The sequence below is a fragment of the Leptinotarsa decemlineata genome, unplaced genomic scaffold (genome assembly GCF_025532065.1).
Source record: "Leptinotarsa decemlineata unplaced genomic scaffold, Ldec_3_MD MMD2_tig00026375_RagTag_RagTag, whole genome shotgun sequence".
Classification (NCBI taxonomy): Eukaryota; Metazoa; Arthropoda; class Insecta; order Coleoptera; family Chrysomelidae; genus Leptinotarsa; species Leptinotarsa decemlineata.
The window spans coordinates 1297583-1320959 of NW_027412711.1; the positions used below are offsets into that span (position 1 = coordinate 1297583).

The 23377-nt window shown below is 32.7% G+C and overlaps 1 protein-coding gene across 2 annotated transcripts in view; it reads right to left on the minus strand.

Moving 5' to 3' along the window:
• Nucleotides 1-20868, minus strand: part of dally (division abnormally delayed protein) — a 670712-nt gene extending 649844 nt beyond the window's left edge. Inside the window, exon 1 of one of the 2 annotated variants that reach the window (XM_074185539.1) lies at nt 20554-20868. In XM_074185539.1, coding sequence (XP_074041640.1) covers nt 20554-20734 — 181 coding nt within the window. In that variant the 5' untranslated portion in view covers nt 20735-20868. The remainder of the gene's footprint in view (nt 1-20553) is intronic. The other variant, XM_074185537.1, reaches the window with a different exon arrangement.
• Between the last annotated feature and the right edge of the window lie 2509 nt (nt 20869-23377).

Consider the following 23377-nt stretch of genomic DNA (forward strand, 5'->3'; position numbering starts at 1 on the left):
GAAATCTTTATCCAGTCCAAATATGAAGGAGATTTTACAATCAAAATATCCTCAACGATATATTCTGAGAACTGTTTTAGCAGAAATAAAGAATATGGTGAGCTCATAACCTTACATTTGTAACAAAACGAAGGAAATGGCAACAAGAAACAACATGTATTCGAAAGATCGGTGTTGTTCTCATAGTAGACCTTAATGATCCAAGGAATTGTTGGGTCAAAGGCAGAGTTTTGATTTTGAAGGTATCCTGCGAAAGACAACTAATTTAATTCAATTAGCCAACGGAGTCATTTTAAGATGTGAAAGGAAGACATGAGGATGTAGTAATTGTTTTTTTCTGCATTAAAACAATTACTGGGAAAAGAATGTTATTGTTTCAGTTTCAAAACTAATTTATGTTGATGTTGATTTGTATTGGCTGCTAAGAAAAAATAATACAGGGTGTTTATTAAACATGCGGCAAAAATTTAAGGAATATTCCTTGGAGTATTCTAAGCGTATTTTGTCCTTTGATGATTTTTGATGGGGCGCTTTGTTTCGAAGATACGGAGTGAAAAATAGTTTCGGCAATAACAATTTATTACCAAAAATTACATGTAATGTTTTTTAATCTACAAGAACTGTTGAAAATGACAACCCCTCGCTCGAATGCAAGAATTCAATCTTCTCCTCATCGACTCCCATACTCATTGAAAAACACCAGGATCGTTTCTGATTGCGTTACACCCAGCAATTATCCGATTTCTCAAATCTTTCACATCTTCCACTGAAGTAGTATAACCTTATGACCTTAGGTGGCCCCATAGGAAATATTCCAGGGGGTTTAAGTCCGGTGATCGAGTAGGCCATAAGAAAGGTCCACCTCGACCAATCCAGTGATCTCCGTTTATTACTGTTGACAACTCTCGAGCCAATATGCTAAAATGCGCTGGTGCACTATCGTCCATAAACCACATTACATTTCTTGTAACCAATGGTACATTCTGTGGGAACTGAGGTAGCGTTTATTCCAAAGAGATGCGGCATACTTTTCCGGTCTAATTAGGAAGTCACCTACAATTCCCACCCGAATGTTTAACGAGAACTGACGTTTAAAGCGATCTCCAAGCATCTCATGTGGATTTTCTTCAGCCCAAACATGGTTATTGTGGAAATTTCTTATGGCACTTCTTGAGAAACTGGCTTCGTCGGTAAAAGAATAAGCATCAGTAGCTGAGTGATTTGAACCAATGTGCGCAAAAGCAATTAACATAATGCAATGCGTGAAAGAAAATTTGCAGGAAGAAGTGCCTGAACTCTTTGTATGTTGTATGGTTCAAACAAATAGTCACTAAGAATGTTCCAAATCGTCCCGTTATTTACATTTGAAGTATTTGAAATTTTCGAGTAGAGGTACCTGGATCTTCTTCTTTCATGGTCAGTACATTCTCTTCCACTTCTACTATTCTAACTGTCATTGGCCTTCCTGCTTCAATGTTGATGTATACGTTGGAAGGTTTTTCTATTAGGCACATTACGATTACTGAATCGTTCACTGAACAACCGTCTAGCTCTCAATGAATTGCCATCAGCAAATCCATAAATAAAATGCATGTCAGCGATCTCTGCGTTACTATAGCCATTCATGATAGAGGACTTCCCCAGAAAGACTTTAAATATTAAACACAGAATATGCACGTCGAATAGACAATGTTTCAACCTATTCGACACATACAAATGATCACTTACGAGACATACTATACAAACTGAATGTCTGCAGCCGTTTGTAGTAATCGGAATTTTGTTGATAGGTACCAACAGAATTGTTAGATTTTTTATTACTTAGTAGTTCCAGTGTAGTACGCTATACCTTTATGTCGACTACGTTAATAATTTTAAAATTACCAAAATTGTTATTTTCGAAAATTTTTCGCCCCATATCTTCGAAACCCAGGGCTCTATCAAAAATCATCAAAGAACAAAATATCCTTAGAATAGTCCAAGGAATAGTCCCTTAATTTTTTGCCACATGTTGATTAAACACCCTGTATATATTGTAGGTAAGAATATTAATAAAAAATTTCCTCCGGAATGTACGTTGACAAAATGAGATATTTGTCAAAAATTAAACATATGGAATATGAATAGTATCGTTCAATTATAGTATTACATATTTTTGCATTCCATATAAATATTTGACATCATTCGTTACATTACATCTTTTTTCGATATGAATAGATTACAACTCATTTGATACTAATATACTTTTCTTATAATATGGAAAACTTGAGAAAATTCGAAGTTTACAACGAGAACTGTTGGAATTGGTACTTCATATTTAGAATATTGTGATTGAAACAGTTGGGAAAGAAAGTTATTTTTTACCACGAAGTTCATGAAAAGTATCAGGTGTATCAATATTTCAAAGACATCCATAAGAAAATCAAATGATAATATAAAATGTATAAAGTAGTTATGAACGAGATACATCATATATAATCCAACAATTGAAGATAACACCTGCAACTCCAAGAGAAATTTCAATAAGGCAGTTGACAGTTTTCTCTACATAGCGACATTTCACTAATTGACAATGACGTGGAATGACTCATTTTTCACTGGATACTGAAACAGAAAAAACCAGAAAGAACCCATTTTATCGTATCTACCTCATACAATGCTATTAAGCCGTGAATGAATATATTTTTGCCTATCTATAGAATAACTTGATAACGGGTAGAAATTATATCGCAAATATGTTCCTTTTACACTAATTTCATGCAATTTGAAATGATGCTGAATCCAAAGACAAAAATGTGAGATATTTATGTCTGCTAAATGTGGTAATATCAGCCGGAAAAGCAAGTAACCATTTTTAGGGCTTTTTTACTGAAACTTTTTAGACGAACAAATGAATATATTAGACTTCTTAACGAATAATTAATGAATGTGTTCGTGAATTTGATAAAAAGTTGATAGAAAACACTAGTTTAAATTTTTGAAAATAATTTGTTTCTGCAGGGAACATAGTTCATTATGTCCAACGAGTTTTGCAACGCGTAGGAATCAAATAGGCCATGAGGCTGTTTGTCTACATGTTTACGGATTGAACCTGTGTTAATTAATGAATAAAAACAGACCACGACCAAGGTAATATTAAACGCAATTCCAATTGCTTACTTCCATAGAGTTGATTAACAATACTGAACATGAACGAATTATCTGTCGGGTTATTTCTTCCAATTATTTTAACGGCGTTGTTATGACTTTTTCCATGCCGTACAAGTTATTCCAATATTTCGATAAAATTCATTATCATCTTCAAGGAACAGCTACAAAATTTGTATAATGGTGGTACAATATAAAAATGATTATGAAAAGTCTCAAACTTACTGTTAGTGAGGTTGGCCGTGTCGAAAAGAATGTTACATTTAAACAATTGAAACATGTCAATACAATAAACAAATTACTACATCAAAAGAGGTTGACTCCTCCCTGGATACAAAGAAGAATATTGAATTATAATTTACTAAAAATCGTCATTTGTTTTAAAATTATGGATTACCGGTAAAAGTCATGTGGTTGAAGAACAAAGAGAGAGACAAAGAACAATTGACAATGACAGCTGTCATGTAATTCAGTTTGAAAAAGTGTGTTTGTAGATGATAAAACTATGGAACAAAAGAGAACCATTATGGTGCAAGTATGATCAGAGACATCTGCTGTTCTGTAAATAACTCAATGAGGAAACCCAAGAATCAAATATGTTAATTAGTTGACAACACCCTAATTAAGTAATCTTCAAGAAAACAGGTGAGATGTTGTTAAATCAAAGTAAAACCCTACCACAGGGAGATTGGAAGTTTGTTAAAATAAATAAATTATTCAAAATGTTATGAAAGCTGATTCTGTCTTTGAGTAACACAAACAAACACACTTTCTGCTACCACTGTTGTCGGTTGATTGGTAAAACCACCAACACTTACATAAAATCTTGGCAAGTTGACTTGGGTGTCACACCAATAGGTGGTTCCACTTATGTTTCGCTTGCGTTTACGCAGCTATTTTTATCAAGTACTTATATATTTATTTTATATATATATATATATATATATATATATATATATATATATTATATATATATATATATATATATTGTATGTAACAGCTTGTAAGTTGGTAACAGCTTTTATCACTAGAACCACTGACATATGTTATGTCAACTATCTGTCAATCTCTCCAAATTAATGTTTTGTGAAATTTCGACATGTGACATTATTCTTCCTTCAAAATAATTTTAAACTGTAACGTTTTTCACAAATATTTTATCCAATATTAGACATCCTTTAACCAGTTTTAACCAGTTGTATCAATGTTCATCCATCATGTTGTGTCCAATATTTTACATAACCATCGTATGAAACATCCTCAAAAAGTTGTAAGTCTAACCATTCATAATTACATATTAATATTACTAACACCCTCAAATTGTAGCATCCCTGATGATGAAAACAATTTATTACATTTCCGAAAGCTTGGACAAACTTCAAAGAGTACTCTTTCATTTGCTGCTTAGCCCCATTATTTGTTGGTTCCATTCCATTCGATTATAATTGTGAGAATTATTCCCTTTTAAATTACGACCCTAGAAATTGGTTGACTGAGTTGAATAATAACATAATAGCAACTTTCACGTCTCCCTATGTATCGTAGAGTTTTTCGAGAGTTTTTTTTCATTTTTAGGTACCTATTCATGTTTTTTCCATCGCTCTGAGCGTTTTCTCCAATGAACTTCGAATAAGAAAACCTTTTATGATTATTTGAAACATATCTACATCAAAAATATATTATATGTGTTTTAACAAGCAGAAAAAAAATGATAGCAATAATAACATCCGAAACGAACACTATAATTGTCATGAATAAATAGAATGATTATAATCGAATATTACCGAAACATCTCGAAATAAAAAATTGAATTTAATTTTTCGGTATGTGAACATCTACGATCCAAAAACTACAACAAAAAATACAGGTCCGTATTTAAAAATTCAAAGATGGTGGCCCAAGTCAGATGACACCCTGTATAAAAGATTCATGGATATATTCTGAGAGCCCACATCAAGTGCCAATAGCAAAATGTGGACAGATTTTCAATATGTCTGCGAATAAAGAAGATATAGGTAAAAAAATAATTTGGGATTTTTTGGCTTTTCCTGTATATCTCCAGAACCAAAAGAGCTATATTCGATTTCTATACATCATTGAATAGGTCTCTGAAACACACAATTTAACCGACACTCTATCTCTCATCGTTTACGAGATCCCCGTGTACAGAAACGAATTTGAATATAATATATTATACCAAACAGATGAAAAAAAATTATGATAAAATATATAGAATCACAACCCTGACAACAACGGTTTGGTTTCAATGCATTAATATTTTTGGAATTGTACTACAGTAGTGAGTAGAACGTTTGCACGATATTTATGTATTGTTATGACCTTGACAGATCTTTAGTATGTTGGTAGTTGTCTAAATGAAATAACGTTGACTTCATATGCTTTGAGTTCGACGTTGAGACTCGGTGGTGCCATATGAAAAGGCAAAAAATTGCAAAGGGAATCAAAATGTTAAATAATTGTTAGGTTGCGTTATACAGGACTTTTCATGATGAGCGTTAATTAGCCGTTTATGACAAACTATTCAACGGATCAACCTGAAAATTTCACAGTATGCATAAATCAATATGACCTACACTCCTAAAATATTTCAGACGAAGCGGCGTTGTCGCTTCTACTATAAAGTAGCGGCTTCCTTGATTTTTCAAATGAAACACCTCGTATATAATCATATTATGATTCATTATCACTTTGTCAACAAATTCATATACTATTTCCCTATACCTATCTATTACCGTTTAGAAGATATAAATTAATTTCGATATTTTTTTTACCAAACATGAACTTTTATAGATGCTGATAATCTTGAACTCTCTTGCACTAAAACGATCAAATTTGAAATGGAGTGGAGTGATACTATGAGGATCTTCACTCCGAGTCATATTTTCATTTGCCTCATACAGGGTCTTCAAAAAATGCAGATACTTTGATCTCATGAAAAAATGAGTGGAACTCAATTTTTTCAAATGGAACACCCTGTATATTTCAACATTTTTGAGCTCTACATCCAATTTTAGATTAACTTTGTTTAGATAATACTATTTCTATTTTGAACCGTTTTCGAGATGAACTGTTTCAAACGAAAACTGACGTGGTTTTCTTGCTCGTTTTTTTGAATCCATCACTTATTTTGGATATTCATAATTTTTTTTTATACTTAGTAATATTTCTTTTTGATCCAATTTTTTAACTGTCTCAGATCAGTCAATTCGAAATTGGCATGTACCTACCTTAGAAAAAGTTACAATTTGTATACATTGAGGTATTGGTCTCTAACGTACAACAGTACACATTAATATTTTTTAATACTGTGCTTTGGAAAAATAAATAAACCAATTATTTAACGTCAGACTTTCGTTGGTGGTTTTGACTGATTGTGATAGATACCAATTATAATAGAATAATGTCAAGATTAGGTTACAGGTATGAAGATTTCTTGAATTTTTTAATAATTTATAGTGAGTGCAATAGAATTGCAAGTAGAACATGTCGAGTATTTCATGAAAGATATCCACAATTTCCGAAGCCGAATAATAATGTGATAAATCGACTACTAAAAAACTGTAGGTTGAATGGAACCTTCCGTCCAAAAATCATTCGTAAGAAGACTAAAGTGGATGATGATGACAATTGTATAACAGTTTTGGGATACTTTCATGCATTTCCAAATGCTTCTCTGCATGAGCCTGAAAAGGAGATAGATATACCCTACGTGACAATTTGTCGAATTCTTAATAAGCATAAATGGCATCCCTATTAGTTCTACTGTGTCCAACATTTGAAAGAGACTGATTTACCTCGTAGAGGAAATTATTTGAATGGTTACTTGTCAAGACTCAAGAGGATGAACATTTCCTTGACAATATCATATGGACAGATGAGGCCAAATTCACAAAAAATGGAGTTTTCAATAGATACAAAAGTCATTATTGGGCGCCAGAAAATCCCCATGTTGTCCGCCAAAACGGTTTTCAAGAAAGATGGCAATTCAATGTATTTTGTGCCATAAAGAATGAGTCAATTTTTTATATCGAGTTGTATGATGATAATTTGAATGCATCAAAATATGAAGATTTACTGAGGAGTGGAATTCAAATGATTTTAAATAATAGACCAGGAAGAGAACGTGTATGGTACCAAACGGATGGTGCTCCACCCCATAATTCTCATTCAGTCAGCGAAGCTTTACCCGAAATCTTCGAAGACAGATGGATTGGTAATAATGGACCTTTTCGTTGGCCTCCTAGAACACCAGATGGCAATCCATTAGATTATTTCGTGTGTGGTTTCATTAAAAATATGGTTTACTCTACTCCAATAACAACAATGGAAGATATGAAATCGAGAGTTACAACTGCTTTCAATAGTTTGACTCCAGACTTGATCAGAAGCGCTACACATGACAATCTCTTGAAGAGATTACATGTTTGTTTAAGTAGAGGTGGAAATGTGTTTGAACATATTCTGAAATACACTGACGATTAAATTAACTCATTAATTTATGGGTTTATTATTTTCAGTTCGTGTTTCAGCGTTAATAAAACTATTGTTTGAAGAGAAGTTTCATTCGATGGTTGAGGAGTATTTTAATAATTATCTTTTCATTGTATTATCTGTGACTAATTGAGAAACATCAAACGAAATCTGTTTTACGAAAATGAGTGATGAACAAGGAAACCATGTCAATTTCTGTTTGAAACATTTTATCTCGAAAACGGTTCAAAATAGAATTATCTGAACAAAGTTAATCTAAAATTGTATGTAGAGCTTAAAAATGTTGAAATATACAGGGTGTTCCATTTGAAAAAATTGAGTTCCACTCATTTTTTCATGAGATCGAAGTATCTGCATTTTTTGAAGACCCTGTATGAGGCAAATGAAAATATGACTCTGAGTGAAGATCCTCATAGTATCACTCCACTCCATTTCAAATTTGATCGTTTTAGTGCAAGAGAGTTCACGATTATCAGCATTTATAAAAGTGCATGTTTGGTAAAGAAAATATCGATTTTGATTTTGATTATATACGGGGTGTTCCATTTGAAAAATCAAAGAAGCCGCTACTTTATAGTAGAAGCGACAACGCCGCTTCGTCTAAAATATTTTAGGCATGTAGGTCATATTGATTTATGCATACTGTGGAATTTTCAGGTTGATCCGTTGAATAGTTTGCCAGAAACGGCTAATTAACGCACATCATGAAAAGCCCTGTATGTATACATACAGCCACATCCCATCATCGTCAAAATTCGAGATTCTCAAATACAATAGGCAGTTCTAGTCTGTAAAATGCAGTATATTTTAGAAACCATCAACAATAATTTGATTTCAGTAATGTTGCAATTGAACTATTCTATTGAAAAGAGTATGGTGTCGTCCATAAATCCCATTGAGCAAATATGAATTTATTCACTTTCTCTTAGGATATGTTATGTTTCGTTGACTATTATTTAATTCACGGTGAATTATAGCTTAGTTAGCGGCAATTTCATTCGAATCCTTTTTTAATCTTCCCAAACCGTACCATATATCGAATATCATCCCGACAAAGCACCATTTTTTCACAAAGTTCCCCATAATTTATAAGTCCCAAGATATCAGAATCTCATTCAATTAAAATATGATTTTTTCGAATGTCGTGATTTTTTTAAATCATAGCTATCGAAAACTATACAAAATAATTTTTGAATACGATTTCAAGAAAAATAAGTAGGAAATGAATATTACTGGAGTTTTATCCCAACAACAAACCGTTCTTTCAACACCCCGACACGTGTTTCAATCATCAAGAGGAACTGCATACTTTCATTAATTCTCAGAATTGAACTGGAGATTAATCCTTTAACAAAGGATTCATTCTTCTGTGTTTTTGCGTCATTTCGCTCAAACTCGATTTTCAGGCCAGTGATTTTCATATGAAACTTCGGATTTTTTGTGGCAGATTAGCAGGATAACTGCCCTCGTCGAACAATAAATAAAAACCCCGGCAAACCACTATCATGTGACACGAGAACTCAACCCATAAATGCGGCCAGCTATGAAAGAGTTATTATTATAGGTCCTAATATATATATATATATATCTATTGGAGGTCGGTTGGCAGTGAAGTGTTCTTGGGAAATTATAATGAAAAGGAAATAATATATCGACTGGACAGATGCGAGCCCAGACGGGGCACTTTTGAATAGAGTTGACAAAGGAGTGGCCGCGCGGATCAGACTCACTACCTATGTAACTCTTTAGACGAGGTATTGGAATATCTTTATGTAATATCTCCTGGAAAATATATAATTATTAACTGTAATTACAATAAATATGTAAAAATATGTTTTTAATCAAAATATAACTGAAACCTGAGCCAACCCTATTGATTTTTTATCGGTACGTACCTTCAACTTCCCTGCTTCAAGTAAGTATTTATATTGTTCTAAATAAATTTGACGAATGTTACAAATTGAAGATTTCATTGTCTAAAATACGCCAGAAAATATGGTGTTAACATATTTCTAATATTTGAAAAAATTAAATAAAAAACATATGAAGACGATGGATACAAACAATCAAAACATCGTGAAGTAGCTAATTGGAAATATTTTTTTCTTATTTTCCGTTTTCAGCATTTTTTTTTCATTTTTATTGTTTGCCTACCTATCTATACAAGTTGTTTCACTAATTTTTCTATCCATTTATTCTTCCATTTTCATTTGGGACATTTCTTACATTTTTTAATTTTATACGTAGGTACTGTTTATTCAATGAGAGTAATAAAATAATTCCAAAAATATAAAATCGCATATCTCATGATTGACATTTTCCTAATTATGTTTCCAAAAATAGTTTTTGTACGAGAAGAAGAAATTTTAAATATTGTTTTTTCTGTACACTATCAGTAGACATTGCATGTTATTGTACTAAATTATTGTATGCTATTGCTGTATAAAGTGAACCTACGAATAAGTAAAAAAGTTCAATTATTCATTAGTATATATATTGCAAAAATATATAAAAAATTTCAGAAGAATCATTTTGATTCACAATGACATCAAATAGTTGAGTTTATTTTTTTACATTTTTTACTTGTTATTTTGAAGTAATAATGGAAAGGCAAGCTCACTTATTGAACTTTCAATACTGCTGATATAGTCTAAAAATCGGTCTGATTTTTTTTCTGATTAAATGTCAAGTAGGTATTGATATTTTTAAATTTTTTATAGTTGTGTACTAACAAGCTCGATTGAAAATATTGTAATTTTATGAAGATGAAATGACATTATCGTATAAACTGAAAATTTGCTTTGATGAAAACTGAAGACTTATACTATAGGTAAATAAATTAGTGGACTCCTTTATCTCAATAACATGACTTAATAACTGTTTCTAGGTAATGGAAATAACGATTCATTGCTATTATGAGAACTAGTAGTGTTCTTTCACTGATAATCAAACGAGAGATGTAATTGAAAAAAGTAGTTTTAGAATAGTAATCAAGTCAAATCATTTTCGGCGGTTATTTCAATACCTCCACTAGCACTAAATAATCTAATAAAAGATCTTTTTATTGATACACACTGAGGTTTTTCATCATTCAGAAAGTCCAATGTTTTGAATAACGATAACATTTTTCAAGAAGAAGTTTCATCGTTGCAAAAAATTAAGAGAATCATGTATAACAACTTCGGGATGTAACTATATAATAAAATTATCTATCTTGCATTGATCTAATCTTATAATTACATCGCTCAGTTTGGTGAGATGTTGAAATTATGATATATTCAGATCTCGTCTGAGCAGATATAATTCCAGAACCCAGAATTCCTACTTATAAATAATAATGTGTTTAGGAAACATTAACATGTCTGAGATAAACTCGAAGTATAACATGACTGAAATAACATCAAAGGTTATCGATTAGCATAAAGATTGATCTGAGAATAAGTTAATATTTTCATTAGGTGTTAAGTATCAAACAAGTGTATTAAATTACCATTTGTTTTTCTGACAGGCACTTTTTAGATTTTTTTTAGAATAGAATGTATGAAATATCATTCCCTAATAAATTGATTATTATATAGCTAAAATAAACGAATAAGATGGAAATTACACTGAAAATGAATATCCATTCAAATTACCGCATTTCTGACTTATTAGCAAAAAGATATTTTCATATAAAAATGACAAGTTCCAAAATATATTCTCTATTCCGATTATCATAAATATTTGTCAATAAGAAGCGAAGATAATTATGCAGTATTTTAAAATAATTGTTCTTCCAAAAATGTCTTTGGTAGTGCTTTCTGCAGATATAACATTTTTTAATAATAACAATATCAATAAAAGTATTCAAAGACATTCAACTCTTCAGGTTGGCAAATAAGGCATATTTCATAATATTTCACTATTTCATAAACACGATAGCAAATTACGAGTCCGAGAATGAAACGAATAAAGAGTATTTTTCTTTTTGTAAAAAGGTACATCAATGTCGGGTATGTGTGTACATTGCTTATGATATATTGTCGCGATTACCTATTATCTTCAAAGATAAGAAATCGATTTCTCATTTATATTTGCAAAGATTTATAGAAACATTCAACATCACTGAAGAAAACACTTGATAATCGTAATATAATAAACATAACAGTTTGTCAAATCTAGGAAGAGACTTGAGAAATCTTTCTCTCTCTCTCTCTTCTCTCTCTCTTCTCTCTCTCTCTTCTCTCTCTCTTCTCTCTCTCTCACTCACTCTCACTGTCTTTTAACGAACGCAGATCTAGTGGGTGGAGCATTCCGAAAGCTCTGAATATATTTTGTTAATAAGAATCACAAGATATCGTACAAAAACACGGGTATGGAGTTATCCACATCCACAGAGTACACTGAGAAAAAATATTAAACTAATATTTTTTCATTTAACGACTTTGTACAACTACCATTTTTCTAAAGGATATGCTTGTTGACTGACTCAGTGAAAAAAAGAATCATCGTAGCTATGAGGTGGAAATATTTATAAAATTCGTAACATCAAATATCGACTTTGTATACCTTTCAAACTAAGAATGTTATAGCTGGTGACCGAATCTACAAGAAAAACATCACGCCATAGTTTTACAGGCCGTCTTAGGGATTTTAATTGGGGTGGAAACTTCAACAAATCCTATCATCGAAAATTAACTTCGTACACCTACAAATTGAGATATGTTATTTCTAATGACCGAATAGACAAAAAAACATCAAGCTATAGTTTTACGTAGAAGCTGCTGGATTCCTTTCAGAAAAGAGCTATCCGCCTGATTGGAAACGCGAACATCATGCGCAACCTGGATTATCTGGAACATCGAAGAATGGTTGGAGATTTGTCTCTTTTCCATAGATATTTTCATGGGAAGTGTTCAAGTGACTTGGCACATTTGATGCCACCAAGAGCGATACGTATCAGAAATACGCGACGGATTGTGGATGCTCATCGCTTCGAGGTTCAACTCAGTACACCTCGAACTTCACTGTTTAAGAACTCCTTCATTTGGAAAACGGAGTTTAGGTGGAATAAACTTCCTGAGAACGTTTTTGCAAATGGATTTGATCTCCAGCGATTTAAATCCAATGTGAATCACTACTTTCGCACAGGCAACGCCTTGAAAACGCCTTATGGATTTTTCTGTAGTGCTTGTGTTTTGTTCTTAAAAAAAAAGGCCGTCTGAAGGGGTGGAAATGGTGTGGAAACTTCAAAGAATCATATCATCAAAAATTGAATTTTTACATCTACAAGATTGAGACATATTACTCTTAATGACCGAATCGACGAGAAAAAAACCACGCCATAGTCTTACAGGCCATCTGAGGAGGTGGAAATGGGGTGGAAACTTCAAAAAATGTTATCATCGAAAATTGAATTTTTACACCTACAAGAATGAGATATTTATGTCATTCCTGATATCCGAATCGAAGAGAAAAAATCACGCCATAGTATTACAGGCCGTCTGAAGGGTGAAATTGAGGTGGACACTTTTAAAAACCGTATCATCGAAAATTGAATATACACATTTCAAAGATACTCCTGATGATGGATTTAACAAAAAACCACCGTTGCAAAGTTTTCAACATATGAGGAATTGGAAATGGAGTGGAAACTTCAATATCATATTAATTGTATAATGTAATGGATTCATGGATTTTATTCGATTCAAGGTTTGTGTTATACTTGTTTGAGTATGGTAATAAAAGCACATTTCATAAAATATTTTATACTATCATTTCATTGTAAACAAGTTTATATTTTCAAAAGATCGATACACTAAGTTGTGGTATTTTCATTTTCAGTTCTGAATATAGTCTGACAGAATTTCAAAAATGTTCAATTTGAAAGGGGTTTATTTTTAAGAGAGATTAGTTTTCGAAAAAAAAGGTTTTGACTCTGGAATATACCAGATGGACCAAGAGCAAAAACCTTATTTGTTGAATTATTATTAAACGTATTAAGTTGAATGGGCCAGAATTCCCCAATTTCAGATATATTATCTCGTATAAAACGATAGAGAGTTTCAAATAAATTGTTTATGAAAAATGTAACATATTCAAATAATAAAAAAATCAACATATAGTCATATTATTCATCGAAACGAAAAAAAAAACAAAATGACAGGAAACATTTGTTCAAAAATAACTCAACACATATAACTTTCTAATAAAGGAACTATTTGGGAACAACTGTTATGCCTTAGACCACATAAAAAAAGCTCAACCAAAGGGTAAACCAAAAAAAAAATCTCAGTCTAGATAAAAGTATAAATTTTACATAAATCACAATTTCCATCTCTAAACAAGAAATATCAACCGTGAAACTTTCTCCTATATACATAGTGTTTCCAGTAATGGAAACACTATAAACCATACATATTTCTGAAACATCCTCTGAACGTATCAACAGTTCCTTTTTAATTTTTTTCTGAATAGAGTAATATATATATTGGGGTTGAAAATGATGCTTTCAAAGCATACTGCTGACAGAAATAAATAATAAATACTCCACAGTTGAAAGTCTCTGTTTGTTCAAACATGTCTTGGAGAGGAAAGTTCCCAAAACATATTAATTCAATTTTTACATTTATATTAATCATATTTTTTAAGAAACTCTCTAAACATTCCTAAATATTTTTCAAAGGTTTTTATTAAATTACCTCTGGGACTAATGGAAGAGAAAATTTTCTTTTTTATTTCCAAAATTATTAAACACCAATGATTTATATTGTCATGTAGAGGAAAAATGATAATATCTTTTCTGAAAAATTAAATAGACCATGGAAATGAAATTTTTCGAGTTGGTTTGTTAAATTGAAGATTGCATATGTGTTATCCATTGGAGTAAATGTAACCTTCACGTCACTATGTCGTTTGAAGATCATATAGATATGTAAATTTTTGATGATACTATTTCTTTTAGTTTCCACCCCATTTCCACCTCCTCAGACGGTCTTTAAAACTATGTCGTGATGTTTTTCTTTTCCATTCGGTGATTGGGAATAACATATCTCAATCTTGTAGGTGTACAAATTCAATTTTCGATTATACGATTTTTTGAAGTTTCCACCCCCTCAGACGGCCTGTCAAGCGTGGTGTTTTTGTCGATTCGGTCATCAGAAATGACATATATCAATCTTGTAGGTGGACAACTTCAATGTTTGATTATACGATTTTTTTTAGGTGTCAACCCCATTTCCACCCCCTAAGACGGCCATTAAACTATGGCGTGATGTTTTTCTTGTCGATTCGGTTATCAGGAATAACATAGTTCAATTTTGTAGGTGAACCAATTCAATTTCTGATGATACGATTTTTTTAAGTTTCCACCCAATTTCTACCCCGTCAGACGCCCTGTAAATCTATGTCGTGGATTTTTCTCATCGATTCGGTCATTAGGAATAACATATCTCAATCTTGTAGGTACACAAGTTCAATTTTCGATTATACGATTTTTTACGTTTCCACCCCATTTCCACCCCCTCAGACGGCCTGTTAAGCTATAGCGTGGTGTTTTCTGTCGATGCGGTTATCAGGAATGACGTATCTCAATCTTGTAGGTGTAGAAATTCAATTTTTGATGATACGACTTTTAAAGTTTCCACCCCATTTGCACCCAGTCCGACGTCCTGTGAAACTATGGCGTGGTTTTTTTCTCGTCTATTCGGTCATTAGGAATAACATATCTCAATCTTGTAGGTGCACAAGTTCAATTTTCGATTATACGATTTTTTTACGTTTCCACCCCATTTCCACCCCCTCGGACGGCCTGTGAAGCTATAGCGTGGTTTTTTTGTTGATGCAGTCATCAGGAATGTCATATCTCAATCTTGTAGGTGTAGAAATTCAATTTTTGATGATACGTTTTTTTTTAAGTTTCAACCCCATTTCCACCCCCTCAGGTGGCAGTTGAACTATGGCGTGATATTTTTCTTGACGATTCGGTCATCAGAAATAACATAGCTCAATTTTGTAGGTAAACAAATTAAATTTCTGATGATATGATTTTTGAAGTTTCCACCCCATTTCCACCCCGTCAGACGTCCTGTGAAACTATGGCGTGGTGTTTTTCTCGTTCATTCGGTCATTGGAAATAACATATCTCAATCCTGTAGGTGTACATTTTCAATTTTTAATGATACGATTTTTTGAGTTCCCACCCCATTTCCACCTCCTCAGACGGCCTGTAAAACTATGGCGTGGTGTTTTTCTCGTCGATTTGGTCATCAGCAATAACGTATCTCGGTGAGATAGGTGTACAAAGTCGATTTTTCATGTTACGAATTTTACAAATATTTCCACCCCATTTCCACCCCCTCAGACGGTCTGTAAAACTATGACGTGATCTCGTGGATTCGGTCATCAGGAATAAGATATATCAATCTTGTAGGTGTACATACACACTTTTTTGAAGTATCCACCCCATTTCCACCCTCAGACGGCCTGTAAAACTATTGCGTGTTGTTTGTCTTGTCGATTCGGTCAACAGGTATAACATATCTCAGTTTGATAGGTGTCAAAGTCGATATTTCATTTACAAATTTTATAAATATTTCCATCCCTTGTTGAATCCTTTGACTGTGATTCTATAGATTATACGCTTAAAGTTCTACAAATATTCGACTTTGTGTTTCTAGATACAATAATGATATCCCCGAGGACATTCCTATTTAAATCCAATAGATGTGGATCACTTCCCCAAAGATATTTGAAGATTTGTCGAGTTACTTATGATCAATAATGATATCACAACAGAATATCCATTGACTTTCAGAATCAAGTATCGAATTTTTTTCTTTCTGCTTATTTACGTCATTAAAATCCAGTTCCGCAATAGGTGATAAATAATAATAGTTGATCCATATAATAATTATAGAATTTCCGTAATGTATTTTATTTAAAACGATTTTCGCTACACGGTAGCTTCATTAATTACTTGTAAACTGCTACTCGAAACGCTACACATGTTTCGTGTTCAATAGTTCGCCTTCAATAGTACTTCTTGGGAGCTTATGTGGATTTTCTGAGAGGTATTATCGTATCAAGTCCGCCAGAATCGTATGTAGAGCCTACATAATTTCCACAGTAAGATCCAACGTTTAATGTATTCCACCATCGAAGAGATATTCTTCAAAATTCAGATCTTCTGCTTCATTCATTACAACCATAACATAAATGATGAAGTTGAAACATGTTGTGAAACTTCCCAAAATATCGTTAGACAGATGGTTGTCCGCTTATGCAACGAAACCAAAAAAATAATAATCACCTGTGAATGTTAAGTTAACTGAACCATTTCTACATTAATGTTTTGACCATAATTTTGGACAAATTTTTAACTCAAATCCTAAATTGTTTACACTTCATTGCAGGGACTTAATATCGTGAGTCCTGTTAACTTAAACGTTATAATGAAATATCTGCCAAAGAACAGTTCCGAATTTGGGAAATTCGTTATAACACCGAATTGAGTTTGCTAATTACTTCCATATACCTATTAGTTTATGAGCCCTGCTCCATATAAAAGTAAAAAAATAGCATTACTATTTCAGAAAAAAATTTGATATAGCTATATTAAATTAGGAGAAATATTCTAATATTCTGTGTGAGATGATGGGTGTAGATGTAGACTGAATGGAGTTGAGGTCTTTAAATTTCAATTATTGTAAACAAAACAGGTATGCAAAGGCCTTTACGAGCAGGTAGAAATTACACATTCCTAGGAGAGGGGTACGCTGGACAATTGCTTCAAGAAAGAAGGCATATTCGGTGAGGAAAGAGAATCAGTGATAATGTGAGACATCCGAGTGAATTTTAATGAAGATACCTAAATAATTTTAATTATTTACAAACAACTAATAACTGACACGCAGTTGTCAATAAAATATTTGATAACAGTTAATAAATAAATTTTGTGGAGTATTGCATCCGATCTTTAAAAAATAGATTAGTGCAGATTTTGCGTATCATATCCTATATAATGGAAACGTGTCAACAGAACAGAAAAATTTCGATCTTCTGAGTAGGACGTCGATTTTTTCTTTCTATAATGTTCGATACCAGGTTATAACAAATGACTCACGCCACGGTGATCTTAGTTAAAGACACTCACAAATGTTGATAGAAAGTTGATCTGTTCAATCAGATTCAAAAATTAAAAATTTTATGGTGAATGATAATTTGGGCAAAATTGCAGCAACATAAACCACAGCGTTGAGGTTGATTTTAGAAATTCACTTTTTTGAGCTTTTTTATCATATATAGATTCGATAAAAGTGATCAAATTTCACAGCTGAGGCATTTTGTTGTTTTTGGCTACTGCGAATCGAGTTTTGTATTTCCATAATTTTCGGAGTGATTCATGAAACGAACTTAAAACGGTGTTTCAATTATAAGGGTGTAATGAATCTAAAGTTCAGTCTACACAACTATTTGTTGCTTTTCATTATGCTATATGGGCTGTAACTAGTTCAGCTTTCCAAAAATGGAAACACAATTTTTTTATTTTCTCAAATTTCTCCAAATTAAAAATTGTGAAGAATAATTTATTATTCACTATGACCTCCTAAGAATATAAATCATGCTTTAAAAAATTTGCTAATGTCAATTTTCTAGTACTGCCAATTTTCTAGTATCATTTCTAAACTTTTTGTATAAGTAAGTATTCAATTTTTTATTTTATGAGAACTTCATGAGATTCCTTATTTTACTAAATTCTGAGCTGAATTCTTATTATTTTTCTCAATGCATAAAAACACTGTGTAATTGTGTAACCTGAACCTGAATATGCTCATGACAAGCGCTGCCAACAACAATATTTTTGACAGGTGATTTTCAGAACATACTGATTTCGAGATTTCACATGAATTCTTACTTGAGTGTTAATTTTGAAAAAGAGTTTTTTTGAATTCAACTGAGTATATTATCGTTTCCTTTTACCAGAAACAATCTCAACATATATTTCCCGTACACCAAGCTCGGTTGATGAAAATTCATGCAAACCCATAATTTATTCTGACAACTTTGGTTTCAAGCAAGCGATTACGTGTATAAAAATTTGATTAGCAACATTTTGAAAATCATGGATTAACACATACAGGTTTTGAAACATGGAAAATTCCGAGTATTTCGGATATATCCGGAAAAAACTGAAAATCAAATTTTCGCTTTAATTTTTTTCTAGCGTTATTTGACAACTTACCTCAAAACCAAAAACACATTTTCAGTGATACTTTTTTTCGGCTACACGTTTTCATATTCAGATTTACTGTCCGGGGTTTCGTCTTCTGGCAGTCATCATCAACCTTTTTTTTGTATCATGGGCGCCATATTGCCATATTGTGCTTCTCATTCTGATTTCATTGACGTATAATTTGTTATGATTGTATTGAATAAAACATCTTCATCTGAGATGGTCAAGACTCCATCGAAAAATTTTGTTTAATAAACACTAATTGTCAAAACTAATCAAACATTATAAGTTTGCACAAATATTTCAGTCGAAATGTCCTCATTCTCAAATGAAGAAAACCGAGATATGTTGAAACTTTATTATAAATTTGAAAGGAATGTACGAAAACAGCACAAATTTATAGATAGACCTGAATTGCATGATGATATTTTATCTAAGTTCACCCAGTGTCACATTCTTGCTCTCCATAGATTCTGTTCTTTAAAGTACCCCACAAGAAAGTTTCCAAAACTGTAAGATCAGGTGACCTTGCCGGCCTTCTCACTTGCCTAACCACCTATTAGGAAATGTTTGGTATAAATATTCGCAAACTGCTCTTTTATTGTGTGGAAGGAGCCCCGTCATGCTGAAACCAGCAGATGTTATAATTAATAAGGGGAAACTTATCCGAATATTCTTTGAATTCGTTTCTTAAGAACCGAAGATAGGTTTCCTCAAAGTATTAGAGAAAAAATGAAGTCAAGTATTCTGTTGTTATAAATTCCAGCCCTCACACTCAAACGAAACCGAACTTGTGGTCTACTTCTCTGAGATATCGTGGATTATTTTCACTCCAACTGTGCTTATTATTTTTATTAAAAACACCAGTTCGAAAAAGTACTTTCCTCGGTCCAAATAATGTTTTTCGAGAAGTTTGTACGATCTACCCTATTCGACAGCCAGCTACAAAATTCCACCCTTCTCTCAGGATCACCTGGATGTAATTTTTGTGAAATATATATCTTATAACATTTCAAACCACTTTTTGCGAATTCCCTCCAAACGCTCGTCGGTGGCACATCTATTTCTAGCGAGACTTGATGCGTTGATTGGCGCTCATAATAGAAAAAAAAGTTGATAATGATTGCCAGAAGACGAAATGTCGGATAGTAAATCTGAACATGAAAACGTGTCACCGAAAAAAGTATAAATGAAAATATGTTTTTGGTTTTGAGCTATGTTGCCAAGTTTCAAAACAGTATTTTGTTAAGCACAAAAAAAAACGCAACTTTGTCCCAATTTAAGCTTCGACGTATCTCCTGTAGTTTAGGAAATCCCAATGGCGGAGGTCGAACTTGAACTACCCTGTATTTTGTATGAATGAATTTGTTGCCATCGGTAAACCTTGACCTTATATTTACTGATTTTTTTTATAAGTATCTTTCTTTCTGTAGGGCAGGACTTTTGCCCCGAATTTGAAACACTTCGAGAACTAATAACTTTAAAATTAGTGTGAATACATAACAGAGTGCAAACTTTGACTTTTGAAATAATGGAGTAAGTGCATATCGTGAAATGTTCAATGTGCAATGGAATCAAAACAACATAATTATGAAATAAAAACCCCATATAACAAAATGAAGCCCTGCTATTCGTTTAGTAGAATGGAATGCAACTTATTAAGTATATTGTTGAAAATTTACCTTTTGCCCCACTGGAAGACATTGTAATGTTTTTCACACTGAAAAACTGCTGGACACTTTCGCAACTATTAACTTCGGCAATCCTTTTCAATCTGGGTTTATCCATATCTTTGGCAAGTACAACACTCATCAAAAACACCACAAACAATGTGTAAATAGTTGAAATTTCTTTGGAATTCATGACTGTTTTTTTTCAAACGATAGGCGATTGTTTTACCGGCCGAAAACAAACGTATGCTTCGTGCGTCAAACGTCTCCGCGTCGTCCTATGCAACTTATACCGACACACTAACTTCTACTGACTGAAAATCGCCGAGTGGAAAGCACTGAACCGCGCACGGATCTTAGCAGATGTATCGCGAACAGGGTTGCCAAACTTATCCGAGCAGCATTGAGAACATTTTGCAATAATAATAGTAATACAATTTTCTTCCTTTTCATCTCTAGATGTAAAAGTAACCAATAAACTGAGTATTGAAAATCGTGGAGACTTCAGGAACTTTCGGAGTTTGGAACACCTAGTATTGGCTGTTTTGTGTTTTGATTACTAAAAATAAAATGATATGACTTGTCAGATTTTAAGATATTGTCATTGTAATGAATTGTCAAATTGAAAAGTTTTTGAGATTTTATTCATTTCCGGAAAGTTATTAGAGTCTTTATAAACAGTTTATTTCGTTTGTATCCTTTTCGATATGTATTCTTCGCCGTATAGGTGTTGTTTTATGAATTTTATAAAATTTGGCGACCGTGACAAACATGGAAAAACTTTTGTAGACTTTAGATGTCCACCGAACTTCGTTCACAGGAATTTTTACGGAAACGGTTCGACTGATGGAAAATGCAGATTTGGATATAGCTGACATAATGGGAAATGTATGAAGGTAGTAGACAATGTTTCATGGTGAATTTCATTAGTTCCATTATCTAATATGATATAAAATGATTTGAAATCCCTAAAAGGAATTAATTAAAATGAATAGCTGGAAATAACAATTATTCTAAGCAAAAAAAAACTGAAATGAAATTACAATATCGTTTTCGGATGATGTCTAGACTCATTTCTCCGCGACTCCTCTCTCCGCTTCACCGGTTTAGCGGGAGCTAAACGTTTGCCGAAGTTGGCCGTTTTCCTCTTGATTATGGGTTTCCATATGTTGCGTTTTTCTACGCCAGCTTGACTGAATGCGTTGTTGGAAAACATATATGCGGCTTTTTGAACTTACTCCTACACCGGTTGCAAGAAGTTACTACGAAAGTCAAATTATTTCGATTCGAGAGGGTACGTGGATGTTAGAACTCACGGAGTTAGGAATTACCATATCTGATATTGAAGATGGTCTAATTGAAATTTTGATAGGCGCAGGTATTGCAGGAAACCATTTACTGGAAACCAACATATCTTGAGAAGTGGTTTAGTTTCAATAGAAACGAAACTTGCCTGGACTCTGATGGGTAAAATATATCAGAACATTTGGTGACTACGAAAATTATTCTCCATTTCTACCAACAAACCTGTCATGCTGGAGTACTAGTTGTAGGTACTTTGTAAAATCCGAGAACATTTTTGAATGTTAACTAGTTCAGTGATCCAATAATTTTTCTGATGAAATTTTGGTTGGGTAACAAAATCGATTTGTTCTTAAAAAACAATTGTTCTCTTCACGAAGTTTCGAATTTAATCAAATTATCCTTCAGGGTTTGAAAAGTAGTTTCTTCATGTTGCAAATATTACTGTTTTACAAACCATCAGACACATTATATACATATTCAAAATATAGAAAACATTGAAACAGACAAACTTCCAAGACAACATCAACACAAAACGACATGAAACAAACATGTCGTTTTGTGTTGATGTTGTCTCGGAAGTTTGTCTGTTACAATGTGTTTTATGGGAAAGAAAGTTTTTGGCTTTCTACTACTCCATCTGATACAAAAAAGGAATGAGAGAATCTTCTCAAGAAAGGACGGAAGTAATCAATTTGAAACTCTATACATGAATGTGTAGATCATGCAAAGAAGTAACTTTCAGACACAAACTGAAAGAAAGTCCTGCTGAAACAGCGACTTTCATATAAACATTGAATTACACGAAAGAAAATAATTCTTTCGAAACAAATACTTCTATATGAACACTGAATTATACAGAAGATACTTTTCTCTACTCAGTTTGTATTTCAAACATTTGTTGTGGAATAAGAATCAGATATCATTCACATGAGTTCTACTTTGAATGAATGGTTACAAATTGTACTCACATGGAACACTGTCACCCTCACTGGTATGCATTGATGTTTCGCCTTAAGACACTTGCCCTAAGGCTCTTCAGTACCAAATTGGATAACATTATAGAAAATACACACACTTCATTCATGAATTACGATTTTGAACGTCACGGAATAAGCTTGATCTGCTTATGTCATCGATGACATCGTAATGTCATTCATTCACCTATATGATTTAATCCCAGCCAAGAGGAATCTTATTTGAATTGAAGGGGTTATATTTTTAGGAGTGATTAATTTTTTTTTGAAAGAAAGTTTTTGGCTTTCTACTACTTCATCTGATACAAACAAAGGGATGAGAGAATCTTCCCAAGAAAGGAAGGAAGTAATCAATTTGAAACTCAATACATGAATGTGTAGATCATGTATAGAGTTTCAAATTGATTACTTCCTTCCTTTCTGGGGAAGATTCTCTCATCCCTTTTTTTTATCAGATGGAGTAGTAGAAAGCCAAAAACTTTCTTTCCCAAAAAATTAATCACTCCTTAAAATATAACCCCTTCAATTCAAATGTGTTTTACTTTTTTCAATATGTA